We start from the raw sequence: 20,001 nt of genomic DNA, 5'->3' as shown, positions 1-20,001 counted from the left end.
AAACCAATTAGGAGAAGTCAAAGGATATATCAGGCTTATATTTAAATAGCTGGCATAGACTTGGACAAAAATTAGAAATTGTGGTGCACATATTTTAATGACAACTTTTCAAACTTGACTGTATAAAAGACTTGTAAAATATAGTAGGCAGTTAACTCTTTCGCGTCTTTAGGGTAATGTCATGACTCGGGAAAAAAAGTTTTTTTTGGGTATTTACATTAATTGAAATCTATCTGTTCGTGCACGACATCATAATAGAAGGATGTAAGATTCTTGGCTCATTTTCTCAAGGCTCCAGTTAGATTTCAATTAATGTAAATAGCCAAAAAGAAACTTTTTTCCCCGGGTCATATATGACCCTAAAGACGCGAAAGAGTTAACCGTATTTTAACTCAGAAATGTAAGTTTTTAAATTTGAAATATATTAAATATTATATTTCATTTCGTTTTATCTCAATAATCAAAAATTATTTTGGCTGACTTTTATTCTTTTTTTTGCTCAACAAGTTTTCATTTCAGCGAATTATTTTTGAAAAAGTGCGATTCAATAATAGTTAAGATTTTAAAAGGTTATTTTATTCAATTAAAAAGTTCTCCTTGGTAAAAATATTGCAACTATTGTTTAAGAATTAAGAGAAAATTTATATGAGGAGGAAATTTTAAAAATAAATTTTCAACATTATCAGTTCAATTGGTTGACTATGTAGGGTATGCCTTTCGTTTATTTTATATCGCATAACAACGATATTTTTTAAGATCACCCGATACTCGACCTTGCTCTTTCAAAAAAATAACGCGTAGAAAGATATCAACGAAATATATCTTCATTCGAGAATTTCTTTTTATCTAGTTTTCATTATCGGAAACTTGCCTAATCTAATCAACAAATTAACTGACTTATCATTCGGAGGAGGCCTCTTTTGGTCTCAGATGGAGTACCGAAGTGTAATTAATAGAAAAAAAACAGCGATCACACACGTCGATAAGCAGAATTACACACGAAACTGCGACACAATGATCTTTCTCTGTGATTCACTTTGTTTCATTCACCTCTTATCACCAAATTCTGAGGTTGGGCATTTTCTGGTAGCTCTCGGGTAGCTGTTCGATGCTTTTGCCATGTTGAACCCTCATGGTTTTGAGTCTAAAAACAGTAGCACGTGACTTTGGGAGAGTCAAGTCTGTGAAATTCCCACAATATTGAGCCATTTAGCTTCCGATTTTGCGGGACCATGGCGCCTTCTTCCAAGAAGAAGTGTTAGGAAAATCTGGAGACGGAAGGCTACTAAAAATCTGAGGATTATCTCTGAGGGAACAATGCCAAAGTATGCGACTAATGAATTTACTGGGACAAACAAACAATTTGTGGCCTCATAAAACTTTACCACAAATTTGTCCGCTGCCAACCGTCTTTGTCACTCTTTAATTGGGTTTGCCCAGGGTCCCAGGTAGACCAGACCCATTCACCACTGCATCCCCTGGGTGCCTTTTCTTGATTTCTCAGGCAGACTCCGGACCCAAGGGCATTCCCAGACCAATCTGCATGAATTGGAAAAAGTGAGGCTTTGTCTGAACACATTTTAATTCGACTTTACCGCAAAAGTAGGAGGGCCAAGAACGGGAAGGTTCAATTCAGAATTTTTATCAAAGATACTGATAATATATTTAAGTAACTCCCATATAATTTTTTTGATATGGCATCCGTGTGGGAGACGGCTGTCTGGGGAACAGCAAATGGGGACAGAAGAATAAAAACCTGGAGACGGATTTTGAGTCATCAACATCACACCACATTGTCCTGCTCTTCCTCTCTCTTTTCGACTTTTCCTTTCTCTGCAAGTGAAAATTTCAGAAGGTTTCTCATTCAGCTGAAGTACGTCCAACAAGTCAGTTTATCTCACGACCAAAGTGAAGAGTGAGTGACATCATTATTCTGGATACCACAAACTGCAATCCAAAGGAAGTTAATAAATTATTTTAGCGGTCTAATTATCCCATTCAGCAGTTTTAACAGTAAGTTTTAGAGATTCTAAGTTCAATTGAACGTTTTATCACAGATTATCACGTCAAGCTCAAAAAGGTCAATAGTTTGCAATTAATCAATTTTCAAAGAACGGAAAAGAAGATTTATTGAGAAAAGTTACTTATAGAAAATTAGTAACTTAACGTGAATCGCTTTATTTGAACATTTAATAATTCTTTTACAAGTTTTTAAGCGGTTACTAAAAAAAGTCATATATGGTACAGTTTACTAAAAATAAACCTTGTGCAATTGATAAGATTACAGTTTTACAATGACCATAAATTATTCAAGCAGTAATTTATGAATATACATTTTGATTGATCAATCAAAATATTCTTTAATATTTTCAGTGAGATCATAAATCTATGACATCATGAATAGAAATACAATCTGGATTATTTGTTTTTTGTATAGAAAACATTTGATATTACTTCTTTTATCAGTAAAACACACACAAAATCTGCACATGATTTCTAATAGTGCGTATATTAACCACGAAACTCGATCTACAGAAATTAATAAAACAAATTGAATTAAAAATTACACAAAATCGAACATGGTATAAATGGAAACTTAAAAAATTCAGCGTTATTTTAGGAGTAATCTAATTTTGTACATGATAATATTTCTGGATTTTTAATCAATCAATATTTAAATGTGATATTTCTTTTATTCAAACAAGATGTTTAATTATTATATAGTAATTCGAGGAGAGATGGAACACCTTTTTTATATTCAATATTGCGGATACGTTTTGAATGCGAGACAAAGACGAATTTCACTGGTTTATCATTTAAAGGCTCATTTAAGATATCAATATTAGAAATGCCTAGATAAAAATAATCACTTCGAAAAATAGGATTTAAAAAAAGTTGCATTTTGAGGCACTCAAAAATAGTGAGGGTGAGATAGAACACCCCTAATTTTAGCAAAATATTTATAGTTTATTTTATTAATTTAGAATAGGAAAGAAGTGATTCTAAACATGAACACTATTTTTATTTTTTCAGTATAAATGATTTATTTTGTGGAATATGTGGCTCATACTTCGATGGGAATTTCGCTGAGTGTATCAAGTCAGTCTTACCAGAAATTTAGGGAAAATAATTTCTAAGATTTACTTGAAAAAATTTTGAGGAACATTGACCAAAATTCACACCGGAAGTGTTGCCAAAACTATGAAGTTCCATCTCTCCTAAACCCCCAAATACACGTATTCTTATGGCGAAATAAAAATTTTTGGCCATTTTTCAGACATCCAAAAAATTCAATTTCAATTTTCCCGTACAATTTTAAAGGTAGAAAGCTGTAACTTGGGGGTTTTCATTAGAATGTTGAAGGGCACAAATAGACCAAATGAGGTGGAGATCGTGCATAGGGTGTAGGCCAGAGGCGAAGTGGTCCATCTCTCCCACTGTTCCAACTCTCCTCGAATATATCTCTTTTGGGTAAGATGGACTAATTTGGTATCATGTCTAATTTGGAACTTTGACAATTCCTAACAATTTTAGATGGCAAAAGGAGAAAACAACGAAGAACTACTCTCGAATGTAAAGTCTTGTACTTCTTCGTGGTTTTCTTTTTCTCTTTGACCATGTGAAATATTGAGAAAATCTAAAAATTTCAAAATAGACACGATTCCGAATTACCCCATCTTACCCTACTCAAGAAGATAACAATATTTTTGATCTACCTAGAATTATAAAAAAAATATTTCTTAGGGATAATTGTAAAGCATAAGGATATCCAAATGTGAGATAATTTTTGAAAGTATTTAGTTAAATGTTGGAACACTTTTTAAAAATGTTTCTGCCACAGGAGCAGGATTTTTCAGTCTCAGGGGTTTCAGGACAGCCTGTCCTAATTCATCAAAATTTTCAATTGTCTGCTTTATTTTTCCTTAGATTATTGAAATCAAGTTAATTTATTTTCAGTTTTTAGGAAGAGTATTAGGTGTATAAAGTCTTTGTAATCCAAACTGAGATTTTTTTTTTGTGATTTTTCCCGAACCATTCCAAATTTGTGAGAGGTAATTACTAAGTTCTTTTGGATCGGAAAAATTCTCTCTTGCCAGAAATTACTTATTGAGAACCTTAATATTTGAAAGAAAGCAAAGTTAAATGAAACAGGCATATTGGATATCTTCCAGTCCGGAAAGAGTTAAAGTTTTTCAAAACCAATAAATTTTCAAATAAATAAAAATTAATTTCTTTCGTAAATGAAGAGTATTTTAGTAGAATATAATTTTTTTTCATCAACATAGTTGTAAAAAATATTTTTCTATTTCTCCGGTTTTTCTGTACATCTATAAACGTATTGGAGACCAAACAGTTAGATATCGAGTTTGGGTTTTCTTTTTTAAATCAAAAAACTTTTTTTATTTATTTGTTTTTTAATATTTTAGCGGTAGATCTCTCGGTCCTATCAGTCATTTTGCCCATTTTAAATTATTCCTGTCTTTAATGTTCAAAGACGTTCCATATGATTTTATCGACTAGTCAGAATATAAGTCGAATAAGTCGATGTTTGGCAAAATTCGTTTTTAAAACAATTAATGATAAGCCATCTAAAATTTAATAAAAATGTGTAAGTCTCTTAGAAAAACTAACAGAAAATTCACATTATTCGAAGGCATGAACGTTCGAAGGGAGAGTACTTTCCCCTACCTAGTATGTAAAATCTCAGTTTTAAATCGGTCTCCTGTAAAGTTGGCCATTTGTGACTCATTCGTTTTATATTCTGAGTCGTCTTATTACTTTCCTTAAAAAAAATCTTGAAATTTATAAGTTTAGACCGTGTGGAGCGGGAACAGCCGGCAAGTTGAGACATTTTTTTTAAGTTTTGACTTTAAGCATTGTTTCAAAAACTCGGAAAATTATCTTGAAATTTCGTATACACACTAGGGGAAAGTGCTCTCCCTTCGAACGTTCATGCCTTTGAATAATGTGAATTTATTTTGTTTTTCATAATAGATTTTTAGATGATAAGCCAACTAATATTTAATAGAAATGTGTAAGTTTTTAGTAAAACTTAAAGGATATTCACATTATTCGAAGGCATGAACGTTCTAAGGGAGAACACTTTCCACTATAGTACAAAGTTTATTAAAATAACTGGATTAGTGTTTTTGTCACATTTATTTAAATAATCAAATAATAATCCACCGAACCTCAAACATGCAGGCTCTCCCCTAAAACCCTGTAAGTGTTACCATTCTTATTATTTATTAAAAAAAACATATAAGTAATATATCGTAATTTTTCTCATAAAGATAAATTGAAGACGTTTTGTGATAAAATCTATGCAACGGTTTAAGAAAGGCTCAAACACTGAATCTAAGATTTGTGGAAATTGGCAAACAAATTATCCTTTGGGTCCCTCAATAATTTGAGCATTTTTCGAATTATTTATTCATTATTGATTAATGATTTGCCCCCAAACGTTAAGATATCTTTGCTTTTTTTTAATTAAATTTAAACATTCCCTAAGTCTCTATAGATCAAACTGAGATGCAATTCAACAGAAGTATTAGAGTAGGGGAGACTAGGGCAAAAAGTCACAAAAAGGATATTTTATTTCTTTACAAGCTACCCGATCACTCGAGGACATTATTTCAAAAACAGAGCTAAAAATTTCAATATTTTTTTTTTGTATTTTCTAAATTCCTTGTTAATTCTGAGAAACTTACGACATTGAAGAGGGTCAACGGAGGCTATCTGTGGAAAAAATTTTAAGTTGCTATCTTTTTTATCTTTGATGATATTGAATTTTGAAATTTTCGATTTGTGACTTTTTGCCCCAGTCTCCCCTATTCATTTACAAGGAAACTAAGAAAATACTCTTATTGATCAAGAAAATATTATTTCTTTCTTTTAAAATTATTTATTCGTCTTTTAGTAAAAGTTAAAACGGTTTGTCACGCAATAACAGTATTTCAGTTAGAAAACCATTTCTAAAATCATTTTTTTAATTTAATTTATAAATTAAAAAGTTCCAAAAAAGGAAGTCTTTGGTTTGTTTTCAAAATTGTTCTGAAAGTTTTTTATTATTAAATTTTCGAAATATATTTAATTTAAGAAAAAGATTTGCTGGTTCATATGATTTAAGTGGCTCTTACATTTTTGTTTAGTTTTGTTCTTTTTTTATAATTTCATTTTTTTTTATTTAAAGATTTATAAATATAAGTTCTTAAAATGGTCTCCTTGTTTATCTAAAATTAATTTAATTGTTTTCATTTTTCTTTAATATTTACTCTACTCTTTATGCCAAACGGCTGTCGCAGCCTGGCCTTTGTCTCTTGATTCAGTGGACATTTCCCATAACTTTAAATTAATTCTAATATGTTTGTAAAAATCTTTATATTATGTTGATTTCTATGGCTTATACAACCTGTGAAGGAGTTTTCCATCGTTTTGCTCTGGAGGTTGGTCAACAACACTAAGACGGCGATGGCCACAAGGGGGGGTGGGAATTGTCTGAATCAAGATGAATAATAAATACAAATACAAATTTAATTACATATTGCAAAAATTGTTATGTTACAATTTCATTTACACGCGTCCTGCCTCCTGCACCTTTCTCCAGTTTACTTTAAGCATTGTCTCTATATTAATTATCTATAGATATATATATAGTGCTCAGGATTTTATTAAATTTGGTCAAAATTAATTTAATTTTGTATCAAGTAAAACTTGGTTCTGTTTAGAGCTTTAAGAGCATTGAAAGTATTACTATACAATCAATTTTATGGTAATTAGACTCATTTCTCTGAATATTTTAATTTCTTTGTTCAATAAATTGTTAATATTCTGCTTTCAGTGTTATTACTTAACAAAACATTATATTTAAAATTATGGTTATTTTAGATAATAATTATCATTTTTTTTATTTTACCAAAAACTTATAACTCATCCTGCTAATCTTGATTCAATCAAGCTTATAAACTTTAAACCATTAGAACAGGATGTCCAAATTCTTTTTTTGAAATAATCCATTGATTTTCTCTTTCAATTCTTTAATTTACTCCAGAGCTTTAAATGCGCAAACTGTCGAAATCAATTAAAATAATTTAGGGAATGATTAACCGATTAAAAATAAAAAGATTGTCGCGCGAGTCGTGAAATATGTTTTTGTGGCAAAAAAAATGTGCCTCTCGTAAGCATCGTGCGATTGATAAAGACAAACCGACATTCACTCGTCTCTTCCCAGAGCTGCCCAACAAACACTCAGGAGAGGTGATTCAGTCGCCAAGTGAAGGCAGAACCAAGCAGAGCACATGGCCAAGTGCCTCAGCTGCATGTGTGGACGCGTTAGCGACGATGAGAGTGATAGTGAGGATATGCGGGTGGAGAGTCATCGCCTGGACTCTCTGCTTGCCACCAAAGATTTGTGTATAGATCCCCAAGCTCTAGCAGTGCAGGGTTTCTTCTGGAGGGGCCAAGCCTCTCCAGATGAAGTTGAATGTGCCTTCTGTCACGTAACACTGGGATCGTGGGAACCTGACGATGATCCTGTGCGTGAACATCTTCGAAATTCCAACAACTGTCCCCTCCTGAGGGGTTTCCAGACACAGAATGTGCCCCTCAATGACGCCCTCCTGCACAGGCTGCTGAAACGTGTAGCAAGGCAGTATTTGAATGTACCCCAGAGTCCATATTGTCGGGAGGAGAATCGCCTGGAGAGTTTTCGGGAGTGTAGGAGGTTGGACAATGCGGAAGAATTGGCCAGATGGGGCTTCTTCTGTGTGGATACAAGAACTGTTGAGTGCATCTTCTGCCACATGCGCCTGGAAACGAAGACAGCCGGCGACACTCTGGCGAGACATCTCGAGGCGTCCGACTGCCCGCTACTCAGAGGCCGAGCCAGCACGAACGTCCCACTCGAGGCGGCGCTCACAGACCGACTCATTTACGAAATTGCCGGCCAGAGACCGTCCAGTGATGCTCTAGTGCTCCCAGCGGAAACACACGCAGCCCAGACAAGACACAAGATGCCTCAGCGAGATCCCAGGAGAGTTTCCATCGTCTCCAATCCTCTGTCCGAGAGGTGAGTGAATTTTATTCCTTCCCAATTAATTATTTTATTGCTCCTTTTCGTGAATTTTCCCAAGTTTCCAAAGATATTTTTGCTAGTGAAAAGTGTTGTGGATGTTTTATCAATTTCGGCTGATAAGCACAATTGTGGCAAAAAGGTGGAAAATTAACTGACAGAACAGTGAAGAAAATAGTTGAACATCGTAGTTTTGGGGGAATTTTTGGGAAAAAGAAAGTGCCAATTATGTGATTTCCGGCGAGATTCCCAGAAATACTCCCAATTTTTATTTAGATTTCTCGGAAATGGACTCAAAACTTAAGCCACAAGACGGAGAAGAATTAAATATTCATTGGAAAATATTCTTTTTTGTGAAATGGGATTTTCTTAGAGGATTTTCTTCTGTGTGGTCTGTGCAAATAAAAGTGATTTAAATTTTCAAGAAAAAAGCTTAAGCTTTCGTTGAAATTAACAGAAATATTTTATAATTTTTCAAATGTTTTCTTCAGTCTAATCCTCAGTTCTTGCATTAACGAGTCATAAAATCAATTATTGTTCTTGATTTTTATTCAAATTTATGATAAATCAGACAAAAATTATACGAAAAGACAGGAAATGCATTGGAAAATTATTTTTGAGTGAAATGTCCTCATTATTCATATTCTTTCTAAAGCCAATATAATATTAACCATTTTTACTTTAAAAATTAATAGAACAAATAATTTAAAGAAAGAATATAGTGTAAATGGAATTAATTATGTGGCCTTCAGTCCACGGATTAAGCCATTTTTAAATCTAGTTTATTTTCAAAGAATAATCGCAGTAGATTGGTTTTATTAGTAGAAATATGTAGAAAATAATACAATATTTTGAAAATTTTGCGCAATAGAAATTAATTTTGGAAAATAATAAATTATTTAATAAATTGTACAAGTGCTAATAAAATGGAAGAAATATTTTAGTTTAGTAAACAGGAATTATTAAACTAAATAAAGCAATATTGATCAGGAAAGTCTATTGTTGCCAAGATAGTAATTAACTTCTTAATTTTTACACTTTGCTGGCAAATATTTCACTATTTTTATGAATTAAAAATTATTGATTTCCTTTTTATAAATCTACTATTTTATTTTTTATAAAAGTAGTGGGCATCAAAATCTTCCAACGTCCAAAAATTAATAATGGCAAAAATATAGATTATTAAAGTATTTTTTTCCGGACTGTAACACAACCAGCATTCTAGTTTAACGATTTTTGATCAAAAATATCTTAGCTCAAGAGTTAGTCAAGCCCCTGCAAAAATTATTCTAGATTTGGACATCTTTATAGTTTGTAATCATCCACAATTGTTGGTTTTTTTTTATCGATTCTAAATAGTCCAAAAAAAAAATGTTTTTCTTAGAATTCTTTGGGTACTCAGAGTCCAAAAAGATGCAAAAGACTAAAGAATCATCTTAAGTTTGAGGCGTAATTTAAAAAGAGTTTTGATTAATTTAAAGTGATTTTCAGAGCAAAACAGAACACTTTACTGACTATTTCTTTGTTTTTTAATCGTTAGAATGATAATTTTCCGGAAGAACATTTTTTTAAATAAACAGTATATCTATTTTGCATAATTTATCACTATGATTTTTTACCACAGGTTTCAAGTGATTTGAAGAACTCAATTTTCTTGATAAAAATGACAAAAACTACATAATAATATTTTACTAAAATGAAAGAATGACAAAAGCTTGAGTCTTAAGGGGTTACGTGAGTCACGCAAGCAAAAAAAACAGAATTTTTTCTTGACATCTTTATTCAACATAATAACAAAAAAATATTGAATTCGAGCTCTTAACTATATAAAGGTATGTACAACATTTTAACTACCTATATTTTCTGAAATTTTCATTCCAAAATTTTAAAATCTCAGCCATTGGGACCTGTTTTTTTGGAGACAGTTTTTAAAAAAAACATACTTTTCGGTGGGCAAGAGTTCTCAAGAGTATATTCATCTGGCGTCAAAAAACTAAATATTTCCTATTAGCTGATGTGTTAAGTTCGTATTTGACCGTTATATTTTTCTTTCTTATCTTGAACACAAATTATTTTACATCCCAGAAAATTGTATTTTTTGTATATAATTCTGCCAAAAATCTAAATTTCATTTAAAAAAAAAAGACAATTTAAGTACGAGTTTAACTTATCAGCTAACAGGAAATATTTAGTTTTTTGAGGTCAGATAAACCAAGGTAGTCTGAGAAATCTTGTCCAACGAAAAGTATGTTTTTCTTTCTTTAAAAAAAAACAAACGAATTTGGAATTTTGGGAGAATTTTATATAAAAAGAAAAAATTTTCCAGATATTTTTCACCACGTTTTGTTTTGTAAAATGAATTGTGGTCAAGGAAACATAAAATCTTTCGTTCAAAAATTAGTTTAACTCTTTAGATAAAAGGAAATATTCGGTTTTATGATTTCAGATGAATCTACATTGAGTTACTTTGTCCATCGAAAAAATTTCTTTTCAAAAAGATCTCCGAAAATCAGTTCTCAAAATGGAAGAATTTTTAAGTTTTTTTAATTAAAATTTTAGAAAATACGGTTTAGTTATATGCTTAACTCTTTCGCGTCTTTAGGGTAATGTCATGACTCGGGGAAAAAAGTTTTTTTGGGTATTTACATTAATTGAAATCTATCTGTTCGTGCACGACATCATAATAGAAGGATGTAAGATTCTTGGCTCATTTTCTCAAGACTCCAGTTAGATTTCAATTAATGTAAATAGTCAAAAAGAAACTTTTTCCCCGGGTCATATATGACCCTAAAGACGCGAAAGAGTTAAGAGTTCAAATTAACAATTTTTTAATGTGATAAAAAAATGTAAAAAAAATATGCCGTTTTTTAGACTTGTTGACCCACGTAACCCTTTACATCTATTTGCTTTAGGGATTTCCAAGTGCTTTCTCTATTTCTTTAAATTTATCATCAGTCATAGTTTATTTTGAAATTAATAGATGTTTTATCTATATTTTTAATTTTAAAATGGGACATGGGCTATAGGCGCTACACATTTTCGCTATGGACTTTTGTTATTTCCCTCAAGTAAATACGAGAGCGTCACTAAATTTTCTTATGTACATTTGCATCGAGCAATTAACGTAGATTGTTACATGGATATGTAAAAGAATTTTCAAAATCTGCCTGTAAATTGTGCAAAAAAAAAAATAAAACAACAATTTTTGTGTGACTGGATAATTTTAGAATTGTTAAATATTATTTGTAATTCCATATTTTTCTCGCATAATCTCATATTTATTAATTCTTTATTTTTGCTTTGCTTAAAAAGCCAAAGTCTTGCATTATTTATTTTAAATTTGTTTTTGTGCGAAATCAAACAAAAAGCATAAATCGATGATTCAATATTACACACCCACAGCCCTATTCACAAGTTTACTCTGAATTAAGGAGTTTTAAAATTTCTAATAAAAATAAAAATTAAATAGCTATTTCAGATAAATTAAACAAATGGTTACAATTTTTCCTTTACAACGAAAGTTATACCTTTAGTTTTCCTTGACATGATATTCTTCAAAAGTTAAACAGTGACCAAAAGTAGTTACAAATCTGACCATGAGTAGGGAATAATGGCGATAAAGTGGAGAATTTTTCTAGACTTAAGAAATACTACTTACTAAGGGGAAAGCGCACTATCTTCGGACGATTTAAGCTTCGGAAAATTTAATTTTTTCTCTATGTTCCTTGTGGATTTCACCTATAGCTCTTTTCTGAAATTTTGAGGCATTGAACTAGCTAATAAAAGATAATACAGTAGACTCTCTCTCAATCGGGCATATGGGGCAAAATATCATCCAAATTATCGAGAGATTTGGGTATGAAAATTATTGTAAATTCCACAAAAAGCGCTCAAATATAAAGAATCATAATAAAATAAGAGGAACTAGAGCGAATTTGAACAAATTTGCTTCAAAATCAAGCGTGAAAATTGCCAACAAAGTTTTGTGCCCGATTGAAAAAGAGCTGATTGAGCTAGAGTCTACTGTATTACAATGTGCCAAATTCATTTATAACACATTGAGAAAAATGCTTTGTACGATGCATAAATCGTCCGAAGGTAGCGCGCTTTCCCCTATATTTTTTTCTAAACTTTCTTAGTGGGAAATTAGAAAAAAAATCCGTGAGAATATTGTTTATGATTTACTTATGCAGAGATTATTTCTCAATAATTGTAAAAAATAGTATAATTCTTTAGTAAATCGGATCTTGAAAGTTTAAAGGTCTTATGCCCTACCAATCTTACTAATCAAAAGCCAAAATTTTCCTGAAATCTCATATTTTATTAAATTAGATTATTTAAACCTCAAACCCAACGGCCAAACCTCAGATCTGTGGAGGTCATTATATTATTTCCATTGTGGATTCTCAGAAACTTTTCTGCAATTTTTATGACTTCCAAGAAATTAAAGTAAAATCCAAAAAAAAACCGGAAGAGTATCACTCAAAATTCAACTTAAATTATTTTGTTCTCCAGTGAAATCTGACCCTATTCTGTTAATTCAATTAACTCGTGGATTATGTTGTTTTTTTTTATCGGAATTAGTAGCTGAGATATTGGCAATTGCTCACTCTGTTTTCATTTTGCAGCAGAAGCGCCTTTTTTGTCTGATGCAATAGGCCACAAACACAGTATCTTATCGCATGTTATTTGATATGATTCTTATTTTTGCAAGATTTAGTATAGAAGGCGCTAAAGATAGCCAAACCGCGATGGCATCAAACAATGATGGGTTTTTATTTGGTTGCAATCGAAAGAGATTTCACCAGAAAACAATGCTGCTACCAATTGGCGCTATAATAAATGGAGACAGAAATCTTTACCACAACATTATCCAGAGAGAGAGTCTCTGAAAGCAGAAGTTAATGAAGATTAGAAATAATTATTAGGCAGGTAAAATTCCAAATTTTCATACTTTCTGACAAGGATTTCCTTATTTAATGACGTCTTTTGCAAGTGTCTGAGGGATTTTTAATTGCCTACAGGATTCTGGTTCTTACATTTTTAAAACTTGATTGCCTATTAGTAACAGAAATAAACAGCATAAAGATATTTTGAAATGGCAAAGACAGGGAAAACACCTTATTTCCCAATTTTACCTTTACAGTGAATCATTGTCTGAACATTTATATGGTGTAATGGCTGTCATGATGGTTCGTATTATCAAAAATTTGGGGAATTATTTGGATATGCTGTCGAATGTTCTCTACTTCATTTTATTATTCTTGATTTAGCAGCGGTTTGATGACTGATTAAAGATTGAAGACTTTAACCATAAAATCCTTACAGTCACCATTAAATTTTTAAAGCCCTGTTATTATTCTAAATTCATAATTATAAAATTTGTCTTTGAATATAAGACGAAAATCATAGAATGATGTTGTAGAAGAAATTACGATAAGTGGTCAGTCATATTTTTTTTAGATAAGGGGAAAATCACATTACCCCTTTAAGGACGATAGGGACACGCTGTGTCCTAAAAAAAATCTTTTCTTTCGGTCATTCTAAAGCTATGTTTTGCTCTAAAAGAAGTCAGAAAAGTGATTTTTTCTGACCCCCAATTTTTGATCCTCGCGTCCGTTTTCTTATCGTCAGAGATCGTACTGATTTTCTTGAATTTACGCACTTTATTGCCATAATAAAGTTCCCCCCAAATAAAAATCTCGATTACACTATGCTATGATTACGCTATGCACTGATTACACATGCTCCGATACCTCTAAATGCCTTTTTTTTATTCAATCAATTTCAATTTCAATTGATCAAAAATAAGGCATTTAGAGGTATCGGAGCTGAATGTATCCTATGGCAAAAATGTAGCCCTAAGTGAAATCCAATTATATGCTAAAGAGAGTACATTAATATTTAGTTTAGTTTAGTTTATATGATTTTTCAAAAGTTGCTTTCTTAGGTCATTTTTGACAAATTTTAGTTTGATTTTGTTTTTCCGCCCCAAGGATTTTTTGAAAAAATATCACATAATTTTCAAGTTGAAGCACAACTACTTACCTTTCAAACGGATGCCCATTTATTAAGTTCTGTACACTAGAACCAGAGGAATAATTGATAATATGAGACAAAACAGCAAAAACAAAAAAAAATAATTAAAGAAAATTGTAACGTACAGGAGAAAAACCAAGAACAGATTCTTGATCAGGGGACTCGACTCTACCAAACGTACCATGTGAGATCCGTGTGCCAAAAATCGTGTTGCATAGTGTTATCAGTTTTGTTAAATATTACTATGCTGAGATATGAGATGAAAATAATAAAAGATGTTTAAGACAAAGATTCTAATAAAGGGTAGTTCACGCACATTTAGGTTCTAGATATTTTTTTAAAAGATGATAAAGTTAAAAATTTCAAACTTCTTTTGAAAAAACAGTAGCCAAATTAATCAAATAGATAAATTTGAATACAATACATTTGGCATTATAGTTTCTACTATTGTAAGAAATTTTCATAAAGAATGGATCATTTTAATGCATTTTGGCGTAATACACATGCCAATATCAGGAAACCTGGTTTTAGTTTTATTCAACATTATTACTGTTTTCTATACAACAAAGAACAAATTTTCAATAACAGGATCACATCTACCATAAACTTCTCACGAGCTTATCACTATAACTCTAACATTAAATCCGGCAAAATTTAAATTTTATCAGCATTCATTTTAGACTTCTAGAACCAGTGAAATTTTCATGTAAATTTTGGCAAAAGAAAGATAAAAAAGGTTTTAGTTTTACTTATAAAATTTTTTAGATGTTAATTATAAAAGGAGAATGGTCAAATCCGGTCCCAGAATCGCCACGAACGGGACCTCTGTCAATGAATAGACATTGGTATAGGGAACAACTTTTGTTCTGGGACCAATCTGCTAAACCATGTAGGAAAAGTTCTGGAACATAAAAACTACTTCTTAGAAGTAAGTATGGTAAAAAGTATGGGCACCGGTTCATCTTTATCCAGAGATGAGAGTAGGCGCATTTTGGAGATACTGGGGATCTCACAGAAATACACACTCATTGCTTTCTATTTGGGAAATAATTATTTTTATAAAAAAAAGGAATTTCAGATTTTTATTTAAGGTCTTTCTCCTTATTCCAGAATCATTGATTATTTTAGAACAAATTTTATTTTTTAAATTTAATAAAAACCAATTATTGTAATCGATTAATATTGATATTACCTAAATTTTTATTTATATTAATTCCACAGAGCTTGAGCCTGATAATCCCATCCTTGTGCAGAAATAATGTCATTTTTGTCTAGAAAGCTCGCTTGTGACAAAAATATTTTGTTTTACTCTACGGAATATTTTGTTTTAGCATTATACGAGGAAGTAGGGCACCTTTGAATTCGGTAGCTTTGAAATTGGGCCTCTTTCCTCTATTTTTAAATGAAATTAAGCCTTATCATGGTGTAATTTAGCTTTGCAATTGGTTTGTTGAGTTTATTTACATCATAATACGATTCAATTTCATTTATAATATGAGAAAAAAAATCCAATTTCAAAACTGTCTCAATTGCAAGGTGTCCAAGTTATCTTTATTACTATTTATTGGACTTAATTTTTGGCTCATTATTAGTAATTCTATGTTAATTTAACTCTCTAAATTGCAAATCACTAAAACTTTTTTTTAACTTTCTCAAAAAACCTGATTAAAAAAGTATTACGAACATGTTATTATTTTCAAAAATTTATCACACCCTAGGGAAGACTGGGGCAAATTCACTAGCATGTGAAATTTTTCTTTGCCTATAATTTGTGAAAAATATGTTTGAATCGGACTGATAAAGGTTTCAATAAGTAGGCAGGGAGTTAATTTCTCTGAATAAATAGTAAGTTTGCTCAAAATTCTTTCTAATTAAAATAATAACACCCCACTGTCTAATTCTGCCACTGACTAATTCTGCCGCGGCTTCCTCTATGTCAATTTCTTGCTTGTAGCTCTTTATCAAAAATGGAAATTTTAGTCTAAAATTATCTTCACAGGATATTTTCTTAATTTAAGAAAATAATCATTAATCATTATTTTGATTGTAATTACATAAAGCCATCTCTCGGCTTAAGCCGTAGGTGTGTCCAGCACATTACAAAAAGTCTTACCGGCTAAGTCACTTTGATAAACCCCACAACAACTCAATTTGATAAATCCCTACTTGTTCATCTTAAAATCTCTTGGGATACTGTAAGGGCCTAAATAAACTCAGGCTGATCCTTGGGAATATTTAGTTTGTAAAATACGGTGTTAAAGGATTAGGTAAAGTAAATTTATGCTAAGGGCTTCTAATCGATGTTCCTAAGGCCTACGCCCTCAGTGTATGACAATTTGAGATAAATCTTTACTGTCAAATTTTACAGACTAAATATTCTCGAGGATCAGCCTGGGTCTATTTGGCCTTAAACTAACAAGAGGGTAAGTGTGCCAAATTCCGGCCAGCTTGCAATTCCGGCCACATTTTTTGTTCCTCGAATTTCAATGAATTTTTAGTTTTTGCGTACTCTAGAAATAATACAATGCAAAAAATAACAAAAAAATGTCGATTAGACGAACAAGATGATATGAAAAAGACGAAAAAGACATTCGAAGAATTTCGGAAGGGCAAGGAACTATGAAAATGAAAGTGGCCGAAATAGGCCACCAATGTTATGTCAACATTTTTATTCATTTTAGAAGAATGAATAAAAAATTATTTTAGAGAAAATAAAGACTACAAACTGTCTACAAAGTTCCAAGCAACACTCCTTAAGAAGGAAAAGGAATAAAAAATTCAATTTATATTAAAAATATTACATTTCAAACTTGAGACTTTGACGCTTGCATGCAACTATGCCGAAATTTGGCACACTTACCCTAACTGTCCTTTTTTTAACAAATCTCCAGTGACTGATGTATTGTTTAATTTTTTCCAGGTACATTCACGCTCCCAACATTAGGAACCTCCATATGGAGAGCAACAGACTCAGCACATTCCGTTACTGGCGAGGCCGAGTGGATAAGCACCAGCTGGCCCGCCTTGGATTCTACTTCACGGGAATTGAGGACAGTGTGCAGTGCATCTTCTGCCGCGTCCAGATGTCCAACTGGCACCCGGATGCTGACATCCTCACTGAACACCTGTCCCGCACCAATTGCCCCCTCATGCGAGGTCTTCCCACCGCCAATATTCCCCTCGATGCTCCATCTCTGGACAGAATCCTCGATGATGCCTTTGACGTGACTCCTGCTCACGATCTCCATCACATCCGACCTGAGGAGTCCGAAGAGAGTATCCGAAGTGAGAATATCTGCAAGGTTTGCTACGATCGAGCCTGCGAAATTGCCTTCCTGCCATGCGGACACGCTTCTCTGTGCTCAAAGTGCGCCAGTTGCGTGAACAGGTGTCCCTTCTGTCAGCAGCCCGGAAAAGTGGTGAAGTTGTTCTTTGTGTGACACAATCGTCAGGAAGGTGTCGCGCAGAGGACAAAAAACCAAAAAGAAGCCAAAGCCCAGAGGAACTTCGAATAAGCCTCTGTCTCTCTCCGGAGCAGAATAAAAAAAAATGGTTGTGAAGTTTGTTAAAACGCAATGTACTAAATGTTTTACATTAATTTAATTTAAATGGTGTTTTTTTCTCATGAAATCTCAACACAGTTATTTTTTTTTTAATAAGATATTTTGGTTTAATTAAATTCCTTTCATCCCATGCTACTTAGTTGTTTTTTTTTTTTTCCTTAATATTTTCCATTTTTTTATACAAATCCAATTGGTACAATTAACTCGTATATTTTTTCCTCTGCACTTTTCTCTCAACATTCACACTCTGACTTTCCACAAGAATTTTCCCATTTTTTTCTTCCTTCCTTCTACAAAAATTGTTCTGTTTTTTCTTTTTCTAGTGCTCGGAGAAAAAAAGTAATATAATCTTTCCCTCCCAGATTTCCCGATGCTTGTTTTTTTTCTTAAAAAATTTTCTGTTAGAAACAAAAAAATGCTTGTGAAAAATAAATTCACTAGAAGAATTAGTTGATCTTTTTTCTTATTGAAAAAAACAGAGAAGATACTATTTACAAAGTTAAGATGCGAAAGAGGCGCTAAACTCACTAAATCGTTGCCTTTTAGAAATATTTGTAGTTCAATTTTCTTTTTTTTATTTATTTTTATTATATTTTTTTAGGCAAGTCAATAAAAATCACTCGGAATTTGAAATTTTCAAGAAAATTCATCAAGAGTTCAAAAAAAAATTGCAGTTATTGTTCAGTGGTTCGAAACCTCAATCTCTCTTACAAAACGAAATTATAATTCATCTAATCACCATCCAGTTTTTTTTTTAAATAAGAAAATTAATCATTTTGTTTTCTCAATAGCTTAACAGATTAGAAAGTTGAAGAACTAAAAAAGTTTTTTATCTTCATACCAAATAAAATCACCATTTTTTTCCCAGTAAGAAAAAATCTATCTCTCACTGATCTTCACCTGACTTTGTCTGAACCTAAACTCCTAAAGAAGTACATTTATACTTAGCACACTCTCCTCTCATCATCAGGCTGATTGCAACTTAAATAATAAAATAAATCCCTACACACTAAATCTCTTTCTTCCTCTTGCCTCCCATGTTTTGTTTTTTTTTCTTGTTCTGTTTAACCCAACACTACAGTATATAGAATATTGTAGCTAAAATATTACAATATGAAGTCACAAGTACAATATTATCGTCCATCTTTACAATTCATCCCCCCTTTATCCTTTCCAATCCCCTCCCAACACTTTCTTCTCTGTCCATAAAATTCCCCTCCGCAAATTTGATAAAATGATTTTTTTTTGTATTTTCCTTTTTGCCACTCAGATTTTTTTTATTTCTCGGTGTGATTGATGCGCGCAGAAATGTCTGTTTTATTCCTGTAATAGCTTTATATATTTTTTTCTTTTTGCCCCAAAATCCCAGAGAAGACTCCTATCTTCACCGTGAGATCCGAGAAGATCTTTGTTGTCAGCAGAAGGTTGTCAGTCAAAGCATTTCTGCAGAATTCCCGGCACTTTGTTCGCCGAGTGGACGCTAATTGAGGCTAGAGACGCCCTCCTGGCGACGTCTATTCCTTTTGTTGGTGCGGATGGTGACCACCAGGTGGACCATGGCTACTGCCTCCGGAACCTGAACCACCTTCCGTCTTCGGTTCGCGCGGCAGAAGATAGACTGAGCCGTCTGCTGATAGCTGGAGGCTGTACTGGGATGAGGAGTAGGGATTTCCATCCTGATCTCTCATATACTGCAAAAGATAAGAAATTTTCTTCACATTTAACCCTTTAACTCTTTTGTCTCTTTTGGGACTCTGAGTACCCAAAGAAGCATATGAAAAACAATGTTTTTTAATTATTCAGAACTGTTAAAAATCCTATTTTTGTGAATGATTACAAACTATAACGATGTCCAAATGTAAGATTTTTTTTTGTAGGACCTCAATTAATTCCTGAGCTTAGATATTTTTGATTAAAAAATTGTGAAATTGCCTTGCAGCATATGCTGCGGTCCGGAAAGAGTTAAGGACGAGAAGGTCCAAAATCGAGGGTCAGAAAAAATCATTTTTTTTCTAAATTTTTTGAGCAAAATACACCTTTAGAAGGCCATAGGAAAAATTTAATTTTTGGGTCACGGGTGACCCAATCGTCCTTAAAGGGTTAACCCTCTATCGCTTTTGAGTTACTCCAGAGTAGCTTTACTGAAATCGCATTTATTGAGGTAATAAAGGTTTCATTTATTTAAAATTGGTTTAGTACACTCAGTCATAGTCTTATGCCCTAGACGCCCTAGACACACTTACGATTTAAACCGAGATACGACTTAGTGGAAAATGATGGAAATGTAGATTAACCATTTTTTCTAATATAATTTTGCTAAGTCGTCTC

General features: G+C 32.3%; 2 protein-coding genes across 10 annotated transcripts in view; one reads left to right on the top strand and one right to left on the bottom strand.

Moving 5' to 3' along the window:
- Positions 1–1,863: 1,863 nt before the first annotated feature.
- On the top strand, positions 1,864–18,326 carry LOC129798590 (death-associated inhibitor of apoptosis 1-like). Its single transcript, XM_055841813.1, has 3 exons — positions 1,864–2,013; positions 7,232–8,068; positions 17,031–18,326. Exons 2-3 carry the CDS (start codon positions 7,299–7,301, stop codon positions 17,548–17,550), a joined length of 1,290 nt encoding a protein of 429 aa, XP_055697788.1. The 5' UTR covers positions 1,864–2,013; positions 7,232–7,298; the 3' UTR covers positions 17,551–18,326.
- Positions 17,692–20,001, bottom strand: part of LOC129798491 (segmentation protein cap'n'collar) — a 72,201-nt gene continuing 69,891 nt past the window's right edge. For all 9 annotated transcript variants that reach the window (XM_055841734.1, XM_055841722.1, XM_055841729.1 and 6 more), the window contains one exon: positions 17,692–19,364. In XM_055841734.1, coding sequence (XP_055697709.1) covers positions 19,188–19,364 — 177 coding nt within the window. In that variant the 3' untranslated portion in view covers positions 17,692–19,187. The remainder of the gene's footprint in view (positions 19,365–20,001) is intronic.

Source organism: Phlebotomus papatasi, chromosome 1 (assembly GCF_024763615.1).
Source record: "Phlebotomus papatasi isolate M1 chromosome 1, Ppap_2.1, whole genome shotgun sequence".
NCBI classification, from domain to species: Eukaryota; Metazoa; Arthropoda; class Insecta; order Diptera; family Psychodidae; genus Phlebotomus; species Phlebotomus papatasi.
The sequence above is the reverse complement of the archived record's forward strand: the minus strand, read 5'-3'. Positions and strand labels throughout refer to the sequence as shown.